Raw genomic sequence first — 26,290 nt, 5'->3', positions numbered from 1 at the left:
GTGAGCTGTGAGTTATGTGAATCCAAAGCATCCATGTTAAAGAGATCAACTTTTATATTTTCTTTTCCAGTATTTCGAACATTTCGGTGTGTCATAGTCGACTCACTTTCAATATAGCTATTTTGAGTACACCTTGCTAATAATATTGAATAAATGTAAAATATTAAGTAATGAACACCAAAGAAATAGCTTTGCCAAGTTCGCAGGTATTGCAGACATTAAGCAGAACGCACATCTATAAAGCCGTGAGGGATTTGTAATATTCAAGCGAGACTCTTCCTGCCCTTCGTCTATTTTATAAATACATTAATTGCGTTATGAGATGGATTATTTTAACATAAAAATTTGCAAGTTCAATATATTGTAAAAATATAAATATAGTTAATATGATATGAAATTACTATATTTTGAACTTGCATCCTACAATGGTATGTTCTGATCTTTTTCAAACAGTGGAGCTGCACAAAATGAAATTAAAAAATTATAATAATTGCATAAAAAGTGTTTAATGAAATACCGTATATAGGACTGATAATGTGAGTTACATCTCTGGTTGAATAAGTTCTTATTGATAGTTCCACTAATGGCTGTAGTAGACGAAGAACTAGGGCTGTGCATTCGGTTACAACCGAACCGAACCGAATTTTTATTCGGTTAACCGAAACCGAATTACCAGAAAAAACTCTGCCGAAAACCGAACCGAAATTTATTCGGTTTGAAACCGAAACCGAAAAAAAATAAATCGGTTATTACCGAAACCGAAATATAAAACCGAATTTCAAAAAAAAGGCTAAATTTAACCAAAAACAATAAGAGAATTTAAGTTTACAGGAAACAATTTAAAACAAACAGAATTACAAGTTTTTGATGCTTCATAACATTAGTTTGCATTCAAAACTTAACAACTTGGCTAATATAAAATGAGTCTTGAAATATAAGGAAATTGCAATGTTATTGCTTGGCACTTGGCAGGTGATGAAACTGGAATCTGCTACTCCAGTCCAGTCCAAATTCCAGACTCCAGAGATCAGATCTCCATTTCTGCATTTCTGCATTTCTATTATGTCAAACCTCTCGGAAGTAACAACAACAAGCAGTAAGTAGCACACACAAAAAATGAAATACAAAGACCAGTAGACCACAGTAGCTTTATGTTCCTAGTTACTGTAATTTACCAATATAAAAATGTATGGAACTTACATTAAAAGAATCAGTCCACCGACTAAAAAAATCTATACATTTATGATTTATAAATTATAACAAACGAATATACTTATACATACAATTTATAAAAACATATGGCAAACAAAATAAACAAAATCAGCTCTAAAAATCAAAACTTTACGGGAGGATATGTCAAGCTACCCGACCAGAAGGCCTCAATCTGTAAGAAGCATAAGTTGAGCATCTCGTCTAACCAATACCAATATTTCAACCATGATTTCATACTATTATGCAGGTGGGACCTGGGAGAATGTTTGGGAAAAAAAGACTAGCTATCTGGACTATTCATGAAATCGTTTTAATCCAACAACTAATTCAAAAAGTTGACCCAGATTGTAAAGATAAAAAAAAGAGTAAAGAGAGGATAAAAAAGAAAGCAGAAAGACAAACCTTGAGAAGATGATAAAAAGCTGAGGAATAATAAACCCCAAATCGATAATCGAGCAAAACAAAGCAATTGAATTGAAACCCCAAATCGGTAAAATAACACCTGAACAGTAAAGCAAAGCAATTGAATTTAAACCCCAAATCGAACAGTAAATTGAATAAATTGATAAATTGTATACTTACTTCAGAGAGTCAGCAAATTGAACAGCAAATTGAATACTTGAAGAACAACACAGATTGAAGGTCGACGCCGGCACGACGACAAATTGATTGGGGAGGAGGTCGACGCCGCTGTAAAGAAAGTATAGTACTGGTACTAGAGTAATAATATTAATAATCAATATTTCATACCATATAAATAAGTTCGGTTAATTATAACGGTTTTCGGTTAATCGCGGTTAAAAACCGAAATACCGAAAAACCGATATTTTAAAAAATCATTACCGAAAACCGAACCGAAATTAATAATTTGGTTAACCAAACCGAAAAAATATCGGTTATTCGGTTCGGTTTTCGGTTAACCGAACCGGATGCACAACCCTACGAAGAACTGGTAAATCTTTCAATAAGAGTCCATCGACGCTTTGAAGCTAAAGGAGAGTACAAAAACAAAAAAATAGTTTTAACAATGAACCCGTAAGGGTTTATAAATATTTTAATGCCTATATAAAATCAAAGTAATAAGCAAAGTATTTAACATGGTATGTACCCGGTTTCATGGAAGGGGGGCTCAACTACAGATTTTCCGACAAACGCTTGAAACCTGTTCACAGAGTAGCCTAAGTCACGAATGACATAGAAATAATGCCAAACGATTGAGTAACTTCTTCATACTTGTTTGCGGCCTTGACGTTGGATTTGGACTTGTATTGGCATTCATTGTATTGCAGCAAAATTTACACGATTAACCTAAAAGATGAACATCAATGATAAAATTGTTGAATGAGTGTTGAGAAGATGAGCTATGAGAATGAGAAGATACCGTGATTTCAAAATTCAAATCTCTGATTTCCTGCCATGATATTGATAACATAACTTAATCTAACTACCTCACGTAATATTTAGATCTGGGATGAGCTGATTGGCCTGTTTTTAGAAGGTGTTTTTACCGAATAGCCTTTAAAATAAATAAATCTATTCCCTCCGTCCCTCTCAATTGTTATCGTTTCTAAAAGAGTGTCCGGTACGCATTTTAAGATGAATAAAAAGTATGGTTCTATAATTTTTTTAATTTTTTTTTTCTGAATAAAAGTTTAAACATTCTATTTTTATCCAGAAAAATAAAAATTTTAAAAAAAGTTATAGAAATATACTTTATATTCATCTTAAAATGTGTGACGAACATTTTCTCAGAAACGATAACAAATGGCTGAGACTGAGGGAGTATATTGCAGTGGACGGGTAAGCTGGTAAAATTCTGATTTGCTTCACTAGCAGGAATTAAGATATATAGATAAATATTTGTTAATATTTTTTTGATAATAAATAAGCTATGCATAATAAAATAGATTCAAAATAGTTGAAGATTTTGGTTCTTAGTTCCGCAACTGGACTCATCTTAAAAAACACTATTTTTTATAGAATATATCAAATATATTTTAGCTTTTTCTTAAAAATATTATTTCAAATAAAATACTTTTGAAAAGTACTGTATCTTAGCTTCAATTTTTAAAATACAAATTACAAAATTTGTGATCTAGTACAATTTTTTTTTTCATTTTATGTTATGAGTTGCAATAAAAAATATATTTGATAACACTTAAATCATATAAAGAATATGTAAAAGACACTATTTTTTTTCGGTTTCGAGTGCTCAAAATGATCACTAGCGGGAACAACCGTCCAAAATGTCCACAAATTACGCATCTCGGAAATGCGTATTCAAATTTTTAAAAACCATAAAAAAAACATGTATTATATATATGCATACTCCTTTTTTATTTTTACTAAATACATGGCACAAATGCATATTCATAAAAAATAAAAATTGTGTACGCATGCAAATAATGCGTAATCTTTGATAAAATTTTAAAACATGAATACACATTCGCAGTTCGTGAATATTTTGGACGGACACTCGTCAATCATCCTTTTAGACATATATTTTAACTTTTTACCCTAAATCATATCTGTACAATTATATTTTTGATTTTAAAATATATAAATCATTATTTAAATAAAATTTAATTAATTTTTTAAAATCTGGTAAAAAAATCATTCTATTTAAACGTAAATTCGAAAACAATAATATTTTGGAAATATATCAGTCAAATGCCGTTTAGGACTCGAAAACGGAAAAAAAATATATATAAAAAAACCCACATCACCACTATTCGCATCATCATCTAAACTTGGAGTATTCCCCAAACAAACTCTCCCCTAATATCTCTCTTTCTCTCTCAGCCCTAACTCTCTCCCATCTCTCTCTCTTTCAATCTCTCCCATCTCGATGGCCGCAACCATGGTTCTCGACCCAAAGCCCCACCTCCCCGACCTCTCCCACACCTCTCTCTCCACCGACGACGACGATCTCTACAGCCGCCTCAAATCTCTCCAACGCCAACTCGAATTTATCGAAATCCAGGAAGAATACGTCAAGGACGAGCAAAAGAATCTCAAGCGTGAGCTCCTTAGGGCACAAGAAGAGGTCAAGCGAATCCAATCGGTGCCTCTCGTAATCGGTCAATTCATGGAGATGATTGATACTAATAACGGTATTGTTGGATCTACTACTGGATCTAATTACTATGTCAGGATTTTGAGTACGATTAATCGCGAGTTGTTGAAGCCGAGCGCTTCGGTTGCGTTGCACAGGCATAGTAATGCGCTTGTTGATGTTTTGCCTCCGGAAGCTGATTCGAGTATTTCGTTGCTTAGTCAGTCCGAGAAGCCCGATGTTTCGTATACTGTATGTCGATTTTTTACTCAGTTTTTTTAATAGATTGTTTAATTTGCTTGTTTGTCTGTATATTTAATTGCGGTTGTGTGTTATAGTCAGGTATCGGAATTTTGGGGTAGAATGCTGTGTTTGTATGTCTAATTTGTTAATTATGTTTTGTGGTAAGTGTTGGAAATTTTAGGTGTATAATGTCGTGTTACTTGTTTGTACAAATACTTTGTTGAGTATTGTTTGTAATTTTGCTTTGTCGAAGATAGATATGAGGGTTTTATGAATTAATAATATGTGGTTTTGATATGAATTTAGAAGGTTTACCTATTATTGATAGGTATCGGAGATTGTTGGTTTATGGTGTGTTATTTGTTATATTTATCTCTGTGCAGAATAACAAGTTTTTTATACTCTGACTTGTCAAGAATAGATGGCAGTTTGAACTTCTAACCGATGTATCAGTCTGTACACTGGACATCAAGACCTTTTACTGAGCAATGGGCATTAGTAATCTATGTTTTTTTTAAGTTTGTAGATGTTTTTAATTGAATGCTGATTTGGGTAGAGTTAAGAAGATTTATGCACAAGCCTGACAGAATTAGGCAAAGTTGGACAATGATTTTGTTAGAATCTCTTTGGTTTATTATGTGATTTGATAAGTAGAAAAAACCTTTTAAAAACTGTGTAAGTTAATTACTACACTAGAGTTTGTTATAAATTTTTGTGTTTATATCTGCATGTATAAATAAAGCTACTTAAACATTGAAACTAAAATTGGGGTTTTGCATCAGAGTCGGGTTATGTTTCATTAGTGTTTGTTATAAATTTTAATGAATATATCTATATAAGTAAAGGTACTTAAATATTGAAACTGAAATTGGGGTTTTGCATCAGAACAGGTTATGCTTGCCTCACTAGAGTTTTGGGTTTAATATTGATAACTTATATTTACAAGTACAAGTAAAGCTACTGAAGCATCAAATAATCTCATGACAATATGTGCATGAATAAATCGGATACGTACATGGATAGAATAAACTGAATTGCAGAAGTATAAGCAGAAAATAATGTTTCGTAATGCTGAGATTAACGTTTCAAAATTTTGGTCCTTGTTAGAAGAAAGTTACCTTACCCTTCTTTTCCTTCATTATGTCAGGATATTGGAGGCTGTGACATTCAGAAGCAGGAAATTCGTGAGGCTGTTGAATTGCCTTTGACTCATCATGAATTGTACAAGCAGATTGGTATTGACCCTCCTCGTGGAGTGTTGCTATATGGCCCTCCAGGCACTGGTAAAACTATGCTTGCCAAAGCTGTTGCCAACCATACTACGGCAGCCTTTATCAGAGTGGTAGGATCTGAATTTGTTCAGAAGTACTTGGGTGAGGTAGGTCAAGGTTTAAATGATACCTTCAACTTATGTTATCATGTGTATGTGATGTGATTGTTATGCGTTGTTTGGTATCCTTGGTCTGATCCGAAGAGGCAGTGTCACTCTATTGTTTTCGAAACCATCAGACAAACATAGAGACTAGTCAGTTAATTGCTGAGTAGTATCCTTTTCCTCCCCATTAGAGCAAGTCCAATACTAGATGCAAAATGGCTATAGTCATTGCTATAATTTGGCATCAACAAGTGTTTTTTGGTGTTAAAATAGAACTTCAACTCCATTGCTAGTTGCATTTTTAAACCTAATAATTCCAAATTTAACTCTTTTTTGTCTTTCCCTCCTAAATCTTATTTAAAGTTTACCAATATGCATATCATTTATGGTTACTTGGTGATGTGACATGGATGCATAAATGCATCCTTGGTTTCAAATTTAGAACCAAGAATAGAACCCCTTTGGAGTTGAAACTTTTAGCATTTGGTTTTAAATTATGGAAATGACACAACTTATAGCATTGCATTGGACTTGCTCTTAGTATCGAATTTGCCACCATTTTTTCATGTTAGACCTTAAATTTATTAGAGCCAAGACAATATTGCTGTAGTACGGAAGCCATTTATTAGTCTACAATCAAGTTTCAAAATAAGTCGCATCTAGCATATTACCAATTTTAATATATTATTCTACATCATTATATGAGAAACTTCTTTGATCTTCATATATGAGTGTGAGTGTCAGTTCCTGGTTACTTCCACACAAGGAAGTGGTGATGAGTGATGACAAGATTTTTTTTTGTTATCTTGATATATGTGCATATTCTCTGCAGGGTCCGCGAATGGTCCGTGATGTTTTCCGTCTTGCCAAAGAAAATGCTCCTGCAATTATTTTTATTGACGAGGTAGATGCCATTGCGACAGCTAGGTTTGATGCTCAGACTGGAGCTGATAGAGAAGTTCAGAGAATTCTCATGGAACTTTTGAACCAGGTATAGTTTGAGAAGTTTTAATTGGGTTAGCTTTGAGAAAGTCAGCTGACTAACTTCCCTTTTTTCTGATGTCTGAAGCTTAGATATGGTAACTTGCATTTTAGCTATCTTTTGTCTAGACTTTCTCAATAAGTGGGTTATATTTTGCAGATGGATGGTTTTGATCAAACAGTGAATGTGAAAGTCATCATGGCTACTAACAGAGCTGATACTTTGGATCCTGCGCTTCTTCGTCCTGGACGACTTGACCGAAAGATAGAGTTTCCTTTGCCAGATAGAAGACAGAAGAGACTTGTTTTCCAGGTATGTCTTTTATTCCCTTATTTACACAAACAAAAGGAATAGATTACTGCAAGCATTTTTTTTGTTCATCGACGGACACTCGTTATCTCTGAAATTGCTATATATGTATGGCACTTAATTTTTTGGCTTTTGACATTCTGTAACCCCTATACTCTATAGTCACTTTAACTGAGGAAGTTAATCGTGTGTATCACTCCATTCTCTGTTCTCTATTTATAATAAACAGACTTTGTTAGAAAGGTCACATCGATATTGATAAATCACCACTACAAATATATATAGTGGTCAATACTCTCTTTGTTATGTATAGTGGTCATTACTCTCTTTGATCTCTCTCTCTCTCTCTCTATATATATATATATATATATATATATATATATCTCTCTCTCTCTATATATATTTATATATAGAAAGAGAGAGAGAGAGAGACATATATTGATTTGACCTTTATATATATATATTGATTCGACCTTTATAACGAAATTTCTTATGTATATGTATTTTAACTTGGGTCTTACTGCAGGTTTGCACTGCCAAAATGAACTTGGGTGATGAAGTTGATTTGGAGGATTACGTATCTCGGCCAGATAAAATCAGTGCTGCCGAGGTTAGTTGATATTTAATAGCCTTGCAATAGATGGGTTGTGGGTCCTTGCGAAATAGGATTTGTATAAAAAAAGGCGTATAAAAGTCTGAAGAAAATTGTATTTTACACCAGACTTTTGGTCCTGGGAAAAATATTATATTTTTTGTCAATATGACTATTCCCTAAACTTGTAAAAGTGTTTGCTGACCATTGAATGGTAACTGGTGTTTACAGATTGCAGCTATTTGTCAAGAAGCTGGAATGCATGCAGTCCGCAAGAACCGATATGTTATACTCCCAAAGGATTTCGAGAAGGGTTACAGAACTAATGTGAAGAAACCTGACACGGACTTTGATTTTTACAAGTGATCGAAGTCTCATAGAAACTAAGTGTCTTAGTACTGCTCACTTTCAAACGTCAGCTACTTCTTCATGCTAATGCTGTAAACCCAGAAAACTTGTTGAACAGTTTATTTGTAGGGAATTATGTATATCTTTGGTTCTGAAGTATGTCACCTCTTGAATGCTCTTTCATAAGTTGTATGTTGGAGAGTGTATGTCTGTTACTTCTTATGTTCTAGTAGTTATCATTTTGTCAAACTGTTGATTCTTCGCATCTTTTAAATGTTTAGTGTGATGAAAGAAGTTTCAAGGGAGTAGCTTTGATGAAGCTCTTCAAATCTTTAGTATATGTGTACTTTCGTAGTCAAATAGAGGGTGCTTGAGATGCTATTGTTCCAAAATACAAATAGTTTTATACTTTGTAGACCGAGTTCAATTACCGCTTTTCAAAGTTTTTAATTATACTATAGTTAAACATAAATTTGCATCTCCACAAAGTGAATGGGAGCAAAAGGTCGACAAGATAATAGAGTTTGCGTGTGATAGATATTGACACATTGTCCTCATGCTGATTTACTTACAATAAAGTCAAAATATAACTTTGGTTTAAAGTTCAGCTTGGAAGCAGTGCATTTTCTTTTAACCTTTCTGTTTCGAATGTGAAGAGGAGCCACTAGCCAGGGGGGGGGGGGGGGGGTTGAGTAAGGGGAAAATGAGGTTGACTAAAAACTTGGTATCGCAAACATGACACTTTGACCTGACTTTAGTTATACGTGTATAGTATACGTTCACATTATGTACACATCATGACATACTATAAACAACCAACCGCAGGAATTTGCATAACAAAATGAATCTCACAAGTCAATGGTAAACAAAGTTCACCAAGCACCATCCTATAGCTTCTGCAGGCCCTTCACCAAAATCAAGTGAAAAATTAGAACTTGATCACATCTGGTTCTACATATAATTTTAATTAGCTAACATCAAGAATCAAGATTAAATATGGGTAATTGCTGGGGTTCTTCTTCTGCTTCTTCTTCTGTCAATCAGACTCCATATTCCACAGGCCCCATCAGTTCAGGTACCACACAATTATTACTTTCTGACTTCCTTTTGGCTAATTCATACATGTCTAATGATTCTTATAACAGTCTCATAATTATGTAACTCTTGTTTAGCTGTAAAGTCTCTGTCTTTTTTACTTTGATTTTGATCTTGATCATAATTTGGAAGTGTTATAACAATTTAAGATTTTGAATTACAACATGTTAATATGTAATCAACTTTGTTCATTAGATTCTAGTTGATGATGATAAGATTCCTTGGATTTTTCTTGATTTGCTGTAAATTTTATGTTTTAGGAGGTATATCACAGACAATCAGCAACACAACATCTTCAGGAGGCAGCAATGTTTCTGGGAACAGCCAGTTCTCGGCATCAAGCGGAGGGTCAGAGGTGTGTCCTAGTGGTCAGATATTGCCAACTCCTAATTTGAGGGTGTTCACTTATGCAGAACTAAAGATTGCAACCAAGAATTTCAGAAATGACACTGTCTTGGGAGAAGGCGGCTTTGGGAAAGTCCACAAGGGATGGCTGGATGATAAGGGAGGTTCGTCGAGGAGTGGAATTGGTTCTGTCATTGCTGTTAAGAAATTAAATTCTGAGAGTATGCAAGGCTATGAGGAGTGGCAGGTAATACACACTGTTCTATCTATACTAATTTGAAATGAAAACTCGTGTTTTCACAAATATGTCATAGATATCTGTCTACGTGCACTCATGCTTTTAGCTCATTTAGTACTAGAATCAGGTTTTCATATCATTATTATGGGTTCAGATGTTGCAATCTATGTATATACTTAAAGTTTTATTGTCGTAAGCATTATCAAAATAGAGGCTTTTTTCAAAAAGTTGATAATGCTCTTGTAATAATTTTAATATTTGCTGAACACGCTTATGATGATTTTATCGGTATATTATGAGCACTCTTTTAGATATAAAGAACCCTCTCCAATGATTATTGTATGAGTTGAGTAATTTTAAGTGGTTGGGTTTTTGTGCATGCAGGGGAGTCCATCATTTTTATTAGAAAGCAACCAATCAAAATTTGACACCTAACTCCTTATTGTGTGCTCATGGGCACACCACAGAAAAACCGTAAAAAAGAAGAAAATCCTCTAGTTGGGAATTATAATCAGGGCTGAAACAAATTTTCTTTCCATGACATACTCAACTACTGAATCTTATCTCTCAGAATACAAACTTTGGTGTAGAAGTTCTTCTTGATCACTTGTAAAAGTCATTTCAGCAATTTTCAGGGTTTAACTTCTTAGGATGGTTCTTATCCTTTGCTATATAACAATGAACGATAACCAAATATTGCTCTATTTACCTATCTTCACCTTTAGACTTTACATTTGAACATTGAGATCATACTGAATTATTTTGAAGTGAAATTCATGTTCAAAAGGTGCTTTTAGTACATTCTCTAGTTTGTGTATTAGTTCAGATGATATAGGGTCGAAAAATGGAAACAATTCAAAATCTACCTTTTTAGCTATTGGTACTTTTTTTGTCCATCCTCTTGTTTTGTTTGTTGTATACCATCTGACGTCAGCTACAGACAGAAGTAAGTAGAGAAATTCAGTTCCTTGAATCACTTTAAATACTCGTTACTTTTTTGTGAAAGCTGTACAAAATTAACGTAAAAGCTGCAGTTTATCTTACAAACGTTACAGTTATAAATTTGTCTTTATTAGTTAGTCATGACGATGATTCTCACTTTAATTCCCCGTCCAGTTTGGTGATAGAGTTTTAGATCTTTAAATCATTACTTCTGCTGCAACTAAATTTTTGCTATTTTTTCAGTCTGAGGTGAACTTCTTAGGACGCCTTTCTCATCCAAATCTTGTTAAACTGGTGGGATACTGCTGGGAGGACAAAGAGCTACTTCTTGTCTATGAATTTATGCAAAAAGGGAGCTTGGAGAACCACCTTTTTGGAAGTAAGTGTTAAGTTTTTGCAGATGTGCAAGAATAGGCAGTAGTAAGTCGGCCTCTGTGTCTTTAACCAGAGTATGACAATCTCATTGTCTTCTACACTGAGCAGGAGGATCCTCTGTGCAGCCACTTCCATGGGAAATACGCTTAAAGATTCTGATTGGAGCTGCTCGAGGTCTGGCATTCTTACACGCAGCAGAAAAAAAGATAATATATAGAGACTTCAAAGCCTCAAATATTTTACTGGATGGGGTAAGTATAACTAGTACAGTAGGTTGGTTTGTAGGTGCCAACAGGGGCATAACCATTAAAACCAATTACTCGGGTCAAAAAGTCAGAAAATTAATTTAAGTACATCCAAATAATAAATATATAGATATAATTGCAAGACAAATTGTAATATTGATATTACTATCGAGTTAACATCATAGCTGTACCAAATTCTTGTTTCTTCTGCTCTAGCTGGGCAGATTACATTTTATATATTTGTTCTTTGCCTGCACTGACTGTAATTTACTTATTAATTAAATAGAAAGTCTTCTGTATCTAATCAACAATTTTTCTGCTGTTTTTTCCAGTCCTATAATGCCAAATTATCAGACTTTGGCTTGGCAAAGATCGGTCCTTCAGCTAGTAAATCACATGTAACGACACGGGTTATGGGAACGTATGGCTATGCTGCTCCTGAGTATATGGCTACAGGTAGTCTAGCCCTTTTGAGTTTTAATACCTCGCCTGTTAGTTTTAATTGGAGTTAACAACCTAACATTTTAGATATTTTGACAGGGCATTTGTATGTGAAGAGTGATGTCTATGGTTTTGGTGTTGTGTTGGTGGAGATGCTAACAGGCTTGCGAGCACTAGACACAAATCGTCCTAGTGCCCAACATAACCTAGTTGACTGGATAAAACCTTACTTGTCAGATAAACGTAAAATGAAGAACATAATGGACTCGAGGTTGGAAGGGAAGTACCCTTCTAGAGGTGTTGTGTTAATTGCTCAGCTAGCTCTGACATGCCTTGCAACTGAACAAAAAACTAGGCCAGGGATGAAACAAGTGGTGGAGATGCTGGAACGAGTTGAAGCTGTTAATGAAAAACCAAGGCCACCTAGAGTTCGTTCTTCGCAGCATATAGTTTCAAGAAATGGACAAAATTCTGTGACTTATCAGTCTCCACATCACACAAGACAAAACAGAAATCGAGTGGTTTAGCTTCCAACGAGGTAGTTTACGTATGCCATTAGACTTTGGCATGATGAGCAAAGGAATTGTTAAGAGTAATGTGTATAGCGTGAAGATTATATGTAGAATATTTAATTATCTATAGAAGTTACTTGTACGTGTTATTGTCTTGATTGGTTAACGACACAGATTAGGATGCTAAGATAATGCGTATATATAGAGAATAAGGAACACGAGATAACATCTCAGGTAACATGCCTGAGATAGTCGGGTTCTACAGCAGAACCTTCATTGTTCAACATGGACAGTGAACAAGTAAGGGTTTAGCAGTGGATCTCTTTTTGTTATCGGTGATTCATGACTGCAAAATTTTTTGTTAAGAATTATTGAGTGATTATCCAAAGCTAATTGATTCAAATGTCCCATATAGCAATTAGAAAAAGTAGCAACTACTGAGCTACTATCTAAATCAATCAAAGGCAAGATCATTTGAAAAAAATGGTCGGTAATTAGTATAGCTCTTTAGCACATCCTTATGAATTTGTGATTCTGCAATTTGATTGCAGAATGTTCCAAGTAAATGTGAATCCCGATGCTCAGAGACTTCCTATTCAAAAAGATGCAATCAAATATGCACGGAATGTTGTTTAACATGTCTGGAAGTTCAACCAGGCACTTCAGGAAATAAAGATCCGACTCCATGTTATAACAGTCTTAAAACTAAAAAAGCACAAATTTAGGATACTATACACTGTATCCGAATCAAGCAAGCCTATAGTTGGGAATTTGGGCGTTTTTGGTTTTTCGGAAATACTTCATATTTTTGTCATTTTGACGGGAATGGAAAGGAGGCGGTGTTTGATGTATATAATCAGGTGTGGGGAAGACACTATTGCAGTGTGTATGAAGACAAATTTTTGTTCCCCAAAATAAAATCTAATACGTGTTATTGGCAAGTAACAGCTGATGGTTTCTACTAGAGCAAAACAAGTGATCCTGTTGACTCCAAATCATGCATGCAAATGCACCACTGGGGAGATAAATGAAATGTAGTATCGTTTGAATTCGTGTGTTGATCTAAGTAGAGGTTTACAGGTACACGTGTGTTCTCGGAGTAAGAACATTTACACTCCTGTAATCGCCACCATTGTGCTTTGACATATATTATTAATAGAGAAATTGCAGTACTCACTCACTACATTAACTGTTACCTGTTGAATCTCCATTTCTAATGATAAAAGAAAAAAAAAACTCAAGAGTAAATTTATAAACTTTTCAGTTCCAGAATATGTAAATGTAGAATTGTTTTCATAAAGTTTGTCTATTGTTTGGTTGATAATTTGATTGGTTTCGAATGTCTGAATTTGTTAACATTTATTAGATTCAAGAGTGATAATTGCAGACTGCAGCATAAGGTCATTCTAAAATAGAATATTTACATTTATTTTATATTTTTTGGTTGACGGAGAAATTTGGGAGTAATAAAGTCTGAGGTTCGTGGCCGGAAATAAGATCTGTGACGGTGTTTCTTCGTCGGAAACGTGAACAATAATCGGTGGATTCGATGAACAGTGTTTAGTGGTGGTGGTTATTGGTGGCTGAGATTGCTTAGGGTGAGTGGTGCCTCCTTTGCGCTCTCGCTTCTGACCCCTTACAATTTGCCTACGTATCCCTATTTATAGGGAATCAAACCAATGTAGTTCCTGGGGAACAAAAAACCTAATGGGCTTAGATCTCTTGTCCCGAGTCCCAGTGGAAAACTCATTGGAAACCGTCTTCTACTAGCTTTAGGAATGTCCGCCGATGAGGCCCAACCACAAAGGCCCGAGGCTCGTCCATGGCTTCGAGACTTCACATATAAGGCATCTCCCTGGCCAAGGATAACCCTCCGCTACCAGCTGTTTCTCTAATCTGTGGACGCATGTATAGCCGTGGTTCACCCCAAATGTTGGACGCATCCTTGCCCCCCGATAAGGAGCCCCTACCAGATTACAGGACAACTTATCCCAAGTTTTTGGGTGCAAAGTGCAGGATACTCCGAAGTATCCCAACGAGGACAACCGGTTGACTACAGAGACAAAACTCCCAAAGCACACACCATAATTTACCCCACATCCCCAATGAGGACACTCATTGACTACAGGAGGAGGCCTTCCGTTCAGGCATACCCCTGGAGGTCTCTGACCACGGACACCGTCTTCCTGTAGATGTGCTACAGAAAGGAATTCTTCAATAAAGTACCTTTATTAGCAACTCCAGCAACAGGAACGGGAACAGCTGCACCAAATAGGTTAGTAATAATAATCTCTCTCTTCCTCGAATCATCAAAGGAATCCATCCAAGCATCCATGTTAAAGCCCTTTTCAAGACATCTTACTCACTTAGGGCGCGTCCTAAGATTCATCATTAGTGAACATCTGCCAGAGATTTCCTCACCCTCTTACCAAGTAATTGGGCGCGCCTCCTCTCTATGATGAGGGCGCGCCTCCTCATACATGGGGTGTATTTATAGCAACTTTTTCATCAGCCATCCACAATGTAGGGAGCGTCCTACCTACACATAGGGCACGCTTATTTTGCTTCCACAAGGAAAGCAATCTTATCCGATCCTTAATTTTAGGCGTTTGTTACTCAATTTCGACTATTTTAATAATCTCAATCTGAAAATTGTTTATGTCAATTTTTGGGCATAACAACTACCCCCAAATTCCATATGTCATTGAAAATGGGATTGGAATTTCTTACCCATCTTTATCAAAATTTGTATAAACAATTTATCAATACTATTTTTCAGGGCGCGCCATGAACAGGGCGTGCTTTTAAAGTTCCAATTATTCAAATCACTGTAATAGTCAAATAAGGCGCGCCTTCTAGAGGGCGCGTCATGAAATTTTAAACGATTTGAAACGGTTCCCCTAATTATTCATAAATCGTGCCCGACATGATTGATGTGATTTGTTTTAAAAGATGTCACTTTCTCAGCTATAAATACCAGTCACATCCTCTCTTTTACTTTTTACTTTTACTCTCTCTCTCTTACTTTACTCTCTTCCAAACACCACCATACCGGCGAGAGATACATTTGCTCAAAATCGGTATTAACTTCACCATTTCTTCGATTTTTTCGGTTAATCTTCTTCTCCAATTGAAAAGGTATGTAAAGCTTTTTTCATTTCAGGTTTTCATCAAGTAAATCATACTGCATGTCATATTATCTTTTTAACTTTTCATTCATAGTTCATCCTCTATTTATATGTATCTGTGTGTATATATGTGTGTATATTTGAATTTCTGCGATTTAGATCCAAAATCGTTTGGTAAAATTTTTAAATTCTTGTTTATGAGAATTCCAACCGTTTGCCCTTTAATTTTAATTAAATTTAAGAGCATATATATTGTGAGACCTGCTTAAGGTGTGCTCTTACATTCGTACGAGGCGCGTCTTCCCTCTTTATTACCAGTAGTGTCATTGTAATATAATCTCTCAACATCTTAATCTTTAACCTTTATAATAGACTTAATGGGTCTTATACTTGATAAAACGCGCATTCTTAACATAGGACGCGCCCTGGAAGGAGGTCGACATAGGTCACCTCTAACACAGGAAATACCATTTTCTCAAGCCCTTCATTACTTGTTTGTTTCCTTTATATTTTCCTCTTCCATTCTTTCGACTTGGGCGCGCCCTCAATATTTTTTGGTTTTCTTGACAGCTGGAAGACGAGGGTGCGTCCTCACATTTTCATCCTTTTAAGGATTTTCTTACTAAGCTAGAAATCTACTCTCCTCCGCCTATTTCTTTGAGCCAGACTTCCCAGACACGCACAGGACTCCCCACTTTCTAGAGTAAGAGGCGCGCCTTATCGAAGAATTCAAGGTTAGTGATATAATGGCCGAATCATCAAACGACTCCCAAGACCATATTCCTATTAGCCAAATGAGAGGTAAGCAGAAGCTGATCCAAAAAGAAAGATCCCCACCTCTTGTCAGCACAAAGTTGGATGATGATGATTGGCTAGAGAGCTTGAATGCGGACAGGTATAGGGGTGTTGAAATCGGTATCAATGTTGGGGCAGGGCCATCTAAGGTCTCTTACAGAGCTGTTTCTCCAAGCCCTTCTCCTCAATAATCTCAGGGTGCGCCCTCCTCCCAACAATCAGGGGGCACATCTGAAGAAAACTCCTCGCCTCTCCATGATGAGAGCAACTTTTTTGATGAGGACACCCTCTAGTTCTCTACTTCCCCTGAGCCTTCTCCTATCCCTTTCCAACACTGGGAAGTTTCTGATAGTGAATTGGACTTTGACTGGAATGAATTTGAACCATGCACTGAAGTCGTGAAGAAATGTTTTAGGAAGGAGCATGGGAAGCTATTCTGTGTTGGACTCCCTTCAGCCTGCTCAGATGAACAGTTAGGGTGGCTCATGGATTACTATGATATGGAGGGTATATGAGCGCGTCCTCTTAGCATGATGCGACCCCATATTTTTAACTATGGAAAGAATTTTAGGATTCCCAGAATGGTAACAGTCCTAAGCTGGTTTCACTTGGAGTGGGCGCGCCCCTACACCCTTTTCTTAGAGAGGTGATTGAGTTATACGACGTAGCCCCACTACAACTTTATCCCAACAGCTAAAAATTTGTCCTCGCCTTATTCGTCCTCTACACAGATTTGGGCTTCCCCCAACCTTCAATGGCCGAAGTGAGCTACTTCTTCAGCCTAAGAAAGTCTGACCATGGATACTATTATTTGGTTGCGGACAAACAACATAACAAAAAGGGTTTCTCTTCTGGAAAGCTTAGCCATGAGAAAGGCTGGAAGGAAAATTTCTTCTATCTGTATGACGTTCCTAGGATGAGAATTAGATTTAACACATCTCCAAGTAAGGGCGCGCCTCCTTAGTTTTCTTTTCCTTAGCTTACACTTATTTTCTACCTCTCATAACATTTCATTTACTCAGTCAAGCCAGTGATGAGAACTCTTGAAGGAGCGCCCAAAAGGCGAGCAAAAGCCCTTCTGTTAGGTCTCAATGTGTTTGTGGAAGGGGGGTTGAATACAAACTATACCGTTTAATCGAATTTAGTGCGGAATAAAAATTGAAACAAAATTCAAGTTAAATAAAAATATTATTAAACTTGAAAGGTGTTACAACAACGGTATCGATTATAAGGGATTAATCTCAAATTAATTATCACAAATCTAGAATAAATTCGACATGCACTTTTTCTATTTTTGCAATAAAAAGAATCAAATGCTAAACGCAATTTGAGATTAAGTTCTAGGGATTTTGATCCGCTAGATAGTTACACAAGAACAAGAGAATGATTTCTAGTGGTTTGAATTTAACTATAAAACTAGAAAATTTTGATCTTGAATTTGCAGCACTGAGAGATGAAATGTTTAGTCGGCTGCTGTTGTTTTTGTTCTTGAGTTGTTGACTTGTAATATATCTCTTTTGTCTTCTGCTGCTTCTGTCTTTTAAATAAATCAATCAACAGAATCCACTTGAACTAGCAAGACAATCGGTGAGACAATCTGTTGAACTAGCAAGACAATCGGTATGATAATCTGCTGTACTAGCATGACAATCAGTATGACTATCTGTTGAATTAGCAAGACTATCAAACTGAACTGGCAAGACTATCTCCTCCCAATAGAACTTTCGGTGAGACAATCAGGAATGGCCTGGCATGACAATCGGTATGACAATCCAGATTGTCGTTCCAGTTCAATTTCAATTGTCTTACTGAATTAAAACTGATTTTAATTCAATTATAATTCAGAAAATTCTTAATATTAATTCAAAATTAATTAATCAATTAATTCAATTAATCAATAAATTAATCTTTGCAGATTTAATTTATTTTCTTAATTAAATTATATGACTTAATTAATTTAATAGGGAAATAATACTACTCTTGAATAACAACCATTCTTCTGAAAATCTTCTGAAAATCACTGTCAATTATGAATCAGTTCCACCATTTCAATGTTGACACTCGATGTACTGTCTGGTTCATGAGTGACTAACTTTCGTGACGTTTCTTCATGTCTTGACTTTGATAATCTTGATTTTCTTCAGATTAAATCCCTGTAACTATTTGATACCCTGACAAGATCTCTGTCACTTGATTAAATCCACAATCTTGATTTATATCACTGAGGCTTGATCAATTTCTTGAACTTCTTCCAGTGAAGTAATTCCTCAAGTCTGTAGATGAACCTTGTTTCTGAATCTTTTGACAGATGTTACTTTGAGAGATCTCTTTGACGGTAGATCCACTATTTACTTGTTACATTCTTATTTAAGTTGAGTTAAATCCTCGAATAAACAAATAGGCTATGACATATGCCTTTCACCTTCTTAGAGTGGCCGCTGAAAGATGGAACCTGAAGACCTTGGTCACCAGGACCAACCTGATGCGAGTTGGAATCCTTTCTGACCAAGTGGGGGTAAAGCGTAAGTTTGTAAGATTTAGAAAAGGTGCCCCAGTTTCTCGTGCTATGGACCTAGATAGTGATGAGGAAGGTGATGAAGAGGATGAGGAAGTGGAAGATAGTTCTTTTCAAGACAAAATTCCCTCAGTTTGGTTATCTTAGGTCTTTATGGCGCGTCCTCCACTATGGGCGCGCCCCTCGTTTATAACAGCAAATGCTAGTTGCAACATTGCATATCATATTTGTCCATTTATTAATTTGATATCCCTTGTTTAGGACGTGCCTTAGCTCCTTTTCTATTGTCCTTGTTTTTATTCTAAGGTTTTTATACCATGCATTTAGTCCTTGCTTTATTTTTGTATCTCTTTCATTGCATATTTTCGAGCCTCCTATTAGCAGTTTTATTAAGGCGCGCCCTGTCGCCATTTTTTTTACTAATATTGTCATTTTTCTTGTGCAGAAATGGCTCCTCCCAAGATTCCTAAATCATTCAGGACGCGTCCAAGCGACAAGCCTAAGCCAAAGCCAAAGAGAGATGCTCCCAAGGCTCAAGTTTCCATTCCTTCTCCTACTCATGTCCTCCAAACTACTCCTATTCCAAAAAAGTCGGTGATTGATCTGACTGAAAGGCAAGCCGCGCCAAAAGGCCAAGGACTGACGGCGCGCCCTCCGGATCCTCTACAGCCTTGAATTACCTTGGCCCCATTGGCTCTCTTCGTGTTTCAGATGAAGAAGTGGAGCAATGGCAAGCCATGACTTTGGAGGACGCCACTAGAGCTTCTATCAAGGCGTCTTGCCAATTATTCATTCATTCTAACCAAATGGTGGACAAGCTTTTGGAGGAGAGGGCGCTTCTGGAGAGGCTTCAGGGAGACAATAATATTCTGAAGAATACTCTCAAAGACAAGGATTTCCTTCATTCCAAGGACATCAAAGCCAAGGATTCTGAGATAACTTTCCTCAAGGGTGAAGTTGCAAACTCAACCTCTTTGCTTGAGATTGCCAACAAGAAGGCAGAATATCTTCATGTAGAACTGGATGAAGCAAAAGCGAGGATAGAGTATCTTGAGGATCAGGAAAGGAATGGCTGTCTGGAGGAGAGGAGGATCATCACAGATGAAGCCTTCGCTAATGGTTTTCACTTCTACAGGATAGGGTTTGTGACAAACGATCCTGAGTATGTGTTTGAGAAGTTTGGCGAAGAAACTGATACGGAGATGGCAGAGTTCAAGAAAGAGTTTGCCAAAGAGATCTAGGCAAAAAGGATCGAGCTCGGGTTGGAGGAGGCTGAGGGCGCGCCCACTGACGAGCCTGAGAAGGACGCACCTGAAGTTGACCCCTCGACTCCTCTCCGATCCATTCCTCATACTGGTAAAAATCAGGGCGCGCCCTGATTTACTATCATCTTTGTCTGAACCAAGTCTTTTAATACTTTGAGGAGCCAGCCCTCTTTTGATGTTGTGCACAGTTGTATGACTATATTTTGTTTTGCTACTCTCTGTTTAATGTTTCATTTATCTTTACCTTTCTTATCAAGTAGTTTTGCTGCAAAGTTCATCTAAGTATCAATACTGAGGGCACGTCCCTATAAATAAGACAATGAAAAACATTCTTTTCAAGAGTAAAATTGTTAAGGCGCCTCTTACCTATAGGGCGCGTCTTGTTTTTTTGTAGGTTTTTGCCTTAATTTTTTCAACCACACACCTTTATCCTTTTGACGAGATTTGCTAAGTGTAGAATTTTTGGGGCGCGTCCTTTTGTGTTTTAGCATCCATTAACAATTTTTTAACTGGGCAGGCCTTACCATAGGGCGCGCCTCTGGTTTCATGTATTTTCCCAGATAGAAGATTTTACAACTTCTGGCTTAAAGGTCATATCTCCTAGTACAATAATGGAGTTTTGTTATCATACCATACTATGGATATCTTCTGTTAATGCATCATAAATAACTTTTTCCATATTATGGACTTTATTATCAGGGCGCGCCCTGAGTTTTTTTTACAGTTTGTATGCCAAGCAACCACAACAATTTGAATCAACTATTCTTTTTATTGATAATGCGCTCTAGTGCGAAAATTACACCAGTCCCATGGCTACTATGCTCTATGGGAAAATTATTTGAAAATTTTATCTGTCTGCTAGTTCCAAGGTTCGTAGTCATGTATACTACCCCCCTAGGCTAGGAGGAATTTATTTGCTACTAGTCTATTATATAGTAATTAATCATAAAAATGAAGGGGCCAAAGCCACACCCTATTGATAATACTTTCGTAAATGCTCCGCATTCCAAGCCCGGGGAACAAGCTTGCCATCCAAATCTTCCAAGTGATAGGTTCCCTTCCAGAGTATGGCCTTGATTTTGTATGGTCCCTCCCAGTTAGCTCCAAGCACTCCATGCTGAGCTATTTTGGTATTTGGCATGACCTTCCGTAACACAAGATATCCCAACTTGAATGGCACGGACTTTACCTTCTTATTAAAATACCTCGCAATTCTCTGCTGATATGCCGCAAGCTTTAATTGAGAGTTCATTCGGGCTTCATCTAGTTCAATAAACAAGTCTTTTCGTAGGGATCCGACATCTACCTCCACGAGAATCATAGCCTCGTACCCATAAGTCAGCAAAAATGGGGTATCTCCTGTGGTTGATCTAGGAGTTGTGTTGTAAGACCAAAGGACTATGGGCATCTCATCCGGCCAATCCCCTTTCTTTTCCTCCAGCTTAGCCTTCAAAGTATGCTTAATGATTTTGCTTATGGCTTCTGTCTGACCATTGCTTTGTGGGTGATAGACCGCGGAAAAATCTTTCTTGATGTTCAAATCTTCACAAAGCTTCCTTAATTCTTTGCTGTCAAACTGCTTTCCATTGTCCGAGATGAGTTTGTATGGAATACTGATCCTGCAGACTATGGAGTTGAAAACAAAGTCCTTTACTTTCTTTTCCGTGATCGTGGTCAGTGGCATGGCTTCCGCCCACTTAGTAAAATAATCAACAGCTACCACAACATATTTCACACCCCCCTTGGCCTTAGGCAACTCTCCAATCAGATCGATCCCTCACATGACAAAAGGACTTACCAATGAAGTAATAAATATTGCCGGGGCATTAGAATAATTAGCGAATCGTTGACAGCGGTCACAAGCCCGAACAAACTTGAAGGCATCTTCTTTCATAGTTGGCCAATAATATCCTTGCCTGAAGACCTTTAATGCCAATGAACCACCCCCCGAGTGATTGCCACAAATCCCTTCGTACACCTCCCCGGGGATATAATTTCCTTCTTCTAAGTCCACGCAGTGTAACAATGGTTGGTTAAATCCTCTCTTGTATAATACCCCATCATATTCAACATACTTAGCAGCCTGGTAGCGGAGGCGTCGAGCCTGTAGCTTGTCTTCTGGCAAAGCTCCCGTTCAAATATAGTTATGAATGGGGGTCATCCAATTTTCTCGCGGGATCTCCTGTGTCTGGAACACCCCCACCTCCGGAACACTTGGGTACTCTTGGATTCCCAAAGGAATTTGCCCAAGTTGGATGTTGTCCATTTGCGACCCCATCTTTGCCAAGGCATCAACATTACTATTTTCCTCCCTTGGAACACCTTCTAGCCTGGCACTTCCAAAATTTTCCAATAGAGGCTGCACACATCTCATATATAACTCTGTTCGAAGTCCCCGGGCTTGGAAACCTCTAATAACTTGATTTACAACTAACTCAGAGTCACTCCGAGCAATCAAATTCAAAACCCCCACTTCCCGAGCTATTTTCAGGCCATTGATCAATTCTTCATACTCAGCATCATTGTTGGTGACATAAAATTTGAAGTGGATGACACTCATCAAATGATGCCCTTCCGGGGTGACTAAGAAAATCCCGACTCCTGCTCCATTATTATTTACAGCCCCGTCAACATGAAATATCCACCAAGGGTGTGGGAACTCTTCCCTTTTATCAATATGAGGATTTTCTTGTGAGGAAGGTTCCGCCAATACTACAACCTTATTGTCTACTTCAGAGTCGAACTCAAGTATGAAATCAGCCAATGCCTGTCCCTTAATTGCCGTACGAGGACAATATTCCAGATCGATTTGTCCCAGCTCTATCGCCCACTTCAACATTCTTCCCGATGATTCAGGTTTGTGCAGAATATGCCGGAGTGGATAAGCTGTGCAAACCTCTATTCGGTGAGCTTGGAAATATGATCTTAGTTTTCGTGCCGCAAGGATACGGGCGTATACCAATTTCTCCATGCTGTTATATCTAGTCTCTGCATCTAGCAACCTTTTACTTACATAATACACAGGCGATTGGTGGCTTGCTTCCTCCTTCACCAACACCGCGCTGACGGAATATTCTGAAACCGCTAAATAAAGAATCAATGTTTCTCCCTCTTCGGGCTTGGCCAAAATAGGAGAATTTCCCAACTGCTCCTTGATTTTCAGAAAAAGCCTTTTCACAATCTGAGGTCCACACGAAATCCTTCCCCATCCCTTTGATTGTCTTAAAGAATTATTTGCACCTATCCGATGACTTTGAGACAAATCGATTTAAAGCCGCAATCCTTCCCGTCATGCTTTGTACTTGCTTGACGTTGGTGGGAGATTTCATGTCCAATAGAGCCTTGATTTTTTCCGGGTTCGCCTCAATTCCTCGGTGGTTAACTATGAATCCCAAGAACTTTTCCGATTCCACGCCGAACATACACTTTTGTGGATTCAGCTTCATTCTATACTTTCTCAAAATATGGAACATCTCAGCCAAGTCTGTTATGTGATCTTCTGCTCTCTTGGATTTTACTAGCATATCATCCACGTATACCTCCATTGTCTTCCCAATCTGCTTCTTAAACATTTTGTTTACCAATATTTGATAAGTGGCCCCATCGTTGATCAGACCAAACGGCATCCCAATGTAACAATAGAGTCGTCTATCAGTGATAAAAGAGGTATGCTCTTGGTCAGGTTCATACATGGGAATCTGATTATACACAGGGTATGCATCCATGAAACTTAGCAAAATATGTCCTGCCGTGGCATCGACCAACTGGTCAATTCTTGGTAAAGGGAAGTTATCCTTCGGGCATGCTTTGTTTAGATCAGTGAAATCAACACATGTTCTCCATTTTCCGTTGGGTTTTCTTACTAACACTGGGTTTGCCAGCCAATCTGGGTAGAAAGATTCCCTGATTAGTCCGACATTCAAGAGTCTGTCCACTTCTTTCGCCAAGGATACTGCCCTTTCTTTATTTACAACCCTCCGCTTTTGCCTGACTCCCTTATGCTTGGGATCAATGTTCAAACGGTGTCACATAACTTCCGGGTCAATTCCCATCATATCAGGAATGGTTCCACGCAAATACATCAAGGTTTGCCAAGAGAAATATTAAAAGCCCCTCTTTCAATCTTGGCGCCAACTGAGATCTAATTCTCAGAACCTTACTTGGATCTTTTTCGTCGATAGGGATTTCAATTGTGTCTTCCGCTAACCCCATCTTTTCCATTGGTATTCGTGGATCTAGGTCGAGCTGATCGCGATTATCATTATTTTGCAGAGAAGGTGCATCCCCTCGGAGAGGAACATCAACTTCTTTAGAAGGCGCCCCCTGTATCACAGGGGCATCAACTTCCTTTAAATTTTCTGAAGATAAGGGCGCGCCCTCAGGGAGAGGGGCATCTACCTTATGCACATCATGCCCAAGACTCTGTAAGACATCGAATCTTCCTTCGAGCCGTTCCCCATTGGAGTCTGCTTGGACTATGACATTTGGGGTTTCCTCATCTTCCAGCATTTCAATTTTGATCGTGTCTTCTAAAAACAACATTGCTGGAGGTAGCTCAGAGGGGCGCTCATCTTCTTTCTCGACATAGTAATGGACTCGAATTTCCTCGATCGGCTGTTTGATGCTCTTTTCTCGGTCATCATCTGATGCGTCTTCGCTGTGGGTGCCCTTCCTAAAGCCCCTCATAGCTTGCCTGTAACATTCCCGAGAGTCATACTGAGAGCCTTTTATGCTTCCCACACCATTTGGGGTTGGAAACTTGATGGTAAGGTGGTGGATCGAAGTAATGACCCTCATCTCCCCGAAGAAAAGGCCGCCCCAACAGCACGTTGTGGGATGACTCTTGATTTAGAACCTTGAACTCGAGCATCTTTGTCACGGACAACAGACTTTCCCCCAAGGTACATGGCAACCGAATTGATCCCATAACTCTAAATCCTGCGCCAGAGAAACCATAGACCCACGAATCTTCTCCCGACATATCCCGATCAGGTAGCCCCATCTTTTTAAAGGTGCTGTAGTAGAGGATGTTTGTCGAGCTTCCATTGTCTACGAAGGCCCTATGGATATTTTTGGTCCCGGTCTGGGTGGAAATGACCAGTGCGTCATTGTGGGGGTGATGTACCCACCGGGCATCTGCTTCTCTGAAGGTGATGTTCATGGACTCGCCATTGAATACTTTGGGTGGTCGAGTCTCCACCCTATAAATGTCTGTGAGAGGTCTGAACCGTGCTTCCCATGCATATCTTTCCAAGGCTCTGTTGCTGCATTCTATCCTAAGATCTCCTCTATAGATTGTTCGGATGCTGTCGTCTCTGACGAACTTATTTTCTTCCAGAGCTTCATTGTTCGACCCCGTGAGGATCGCCCTCCTTCTTCCTTTACTCTGTTGGTGCTATCCTTGTGTCTCCTTACTTCCTTAACCACCCATTCGTCAAGATATCCTTCCTTGATAAGTGCTTTGATCTCATCCTTTAGTTGCCGACACTCATGTGTGTTGTGTCTGGATGACTCGTGGTATTCACAATACTTCTTCTTGTCTTTACTTTGCCAAGATGATAGAGCCTCGGGTTTTCTAAACAGCCATCTATTCTTGTTTACCTCAAAGATATGCTCAATAGATGCGGCCAAAGGCATATACCTGCTTGCCCCTGTAGTCATATCTTGAGGGAGGGCTCCATTCCCTCCTTGTGGTCGTGGCATTCACCCGATTTGGGCTTCGACTACTCCTTCTATACCTTGGTCTTGGAGATCTGTCTCTCTTCCTTGCTTTGTTTCTTTGACTTGCTTGTGCCATCGGTTGTACCTCTGCCAGAGACTGCTCTATAATTTTAAATGATTCTGCCAAAGCAAAGACATCCGCCAGAGTGGCCGGGTCTTTTCCCTGTAAGTGCTTCCAGAAATTCGAATCGACCCTTAGCCCCGCTATCAAAAAGCTTTTCAAAGCTTCGTCCGAAGCCCGTCTTACGCTGGTAGATTCAGCGTTGAACCTTTTAAAGTACGACGTCAAGATTTCATTCTCCCTTTGCCTAACATTGGCAAGAGTTGTAACAGAGGGAGCATATCTCACGACAGCTTGGAACTTGGTCAAGAACAGGGTCTTCATTTGGTCCTAGGAAGTGATTACTCCCGGCCCGAGCTTCTGAAACCATTGTTGGGCACTTTCTCTAAAAGTCGCCGCCAAGAGCCGACATCGAGCCAAGTATGGCTCTTGATATACATCCATCTCTATATTAAATTGGCCCAGGAATTCCACAGGGTTTGAGCTTCAGTAGAAA

At 38.1% G+C, this 26,290-nt stretch overlaps 3 protein-coding genes and 1 long non-coding RNA gene across 4 annotated transcripts; 2 read left to right on the top strand and 2 right to left on the bottom strand.

Moving 5' to 3' along the window:
• Positions 1-861: 861 nt before the first annotated feature.
• Positions 862-1,903, bottom strand: LOC141700705 (uncharacterized). The gene is made up of 3 exons (XR_012566466.1): positions 1,795-1,903; positions 1,615-1,714; positions 862-1,049 (listed from the first exon to the last, which is right to left on the bottom strand). It is a non-coding gene; the product is annotated as an uncharacterized LOC141700705 (long non-coding RNA).
• Positions 1,904-3,944: 2,041 nt separating this feature from the next.
• LOC141700706 (26S proteasome regulatory subunit 6B homolog) lies at positions 3,945-8,379 on the top strand. The gene is made up of 6 exons (XM_074504407.1): positions 3,945-4,519; positions 5,658-5,888; positions 6,718-6,876; positions 7,027-7,179; positions 7,703-7,786; positions 8,000-8,379. Exons 1-6 carry the CDS (start codon positions 4,061-4,063, stop codon positions 8,132-8,134), a joined length of 1,221 nt encoding a protein of 406 aa, XP_074360508.1. The 5' UTR covers positions 3,945-4,060; the 3' UTR covers positions 8,135-8,379.
• A 478-nt stretch (positions 8,380-8,857) lies between these two features.
• On the top strand, positions 8,858-12,459 carry LOC141700709 (putative serine/threonine-protein kinase PIX13). The gene is made up of 6 exons (XM_074504410.1): positions 8,858-9,191; positions 9,472-9,803; positions 10,980-11,115; positions 11,220-11,362; positions 11,689-11,812; positions 11,897-12,459. The coding sequence occupies exons 1-6, from the start codon at positions 9,113-9,115 to the stop codon at positions 12,322-12,324; spliced, it is 1,242 nt and encodes a 413-aa protein (XP_074360511.1). The 5' UTR covers positions 8,858-9,112; the 3' UTR covers positions 12,325-12,459.
• Positions 12,460-24,723: 12,264 nt separating this feature from the next.
• On the bottom strand, positions 24,724-25,173 carry LOC141700707 (uncharacterized). Its single transcript, XM_074504408.1, has one exon. It carries the CDS (start codon positions 25,171-25,173, stop codon positions 24,724-24,726), a length of 450 nt encoding a protein of 149 aa, XP_074360509.1.
• Between the last annotated feature and the right edge of the window lie 1,117 nt (positions 25,174-26,290).

Source organism: Apium graveolens, unplaced genomic scaffold (genome assembly GCF_009905375.1).
Source record: "Apium graveolens cultivar Ventura unplaced genomic scaffold, ASM990537v1 ctg2796, whole genome shotgun sequence".
NCBI classification, from domain to species: Eukaryota; Viridiplantae; Streptophyta; class Magnoliopsida; order Apiales; family Apiaceae; genus Apium; species Apium graveolens.
The sequence above is the reverse complement of the archived record's forward strand: the minus strand, read 5'-3'. Positions and strand labels throughout refer to the sequence as shown.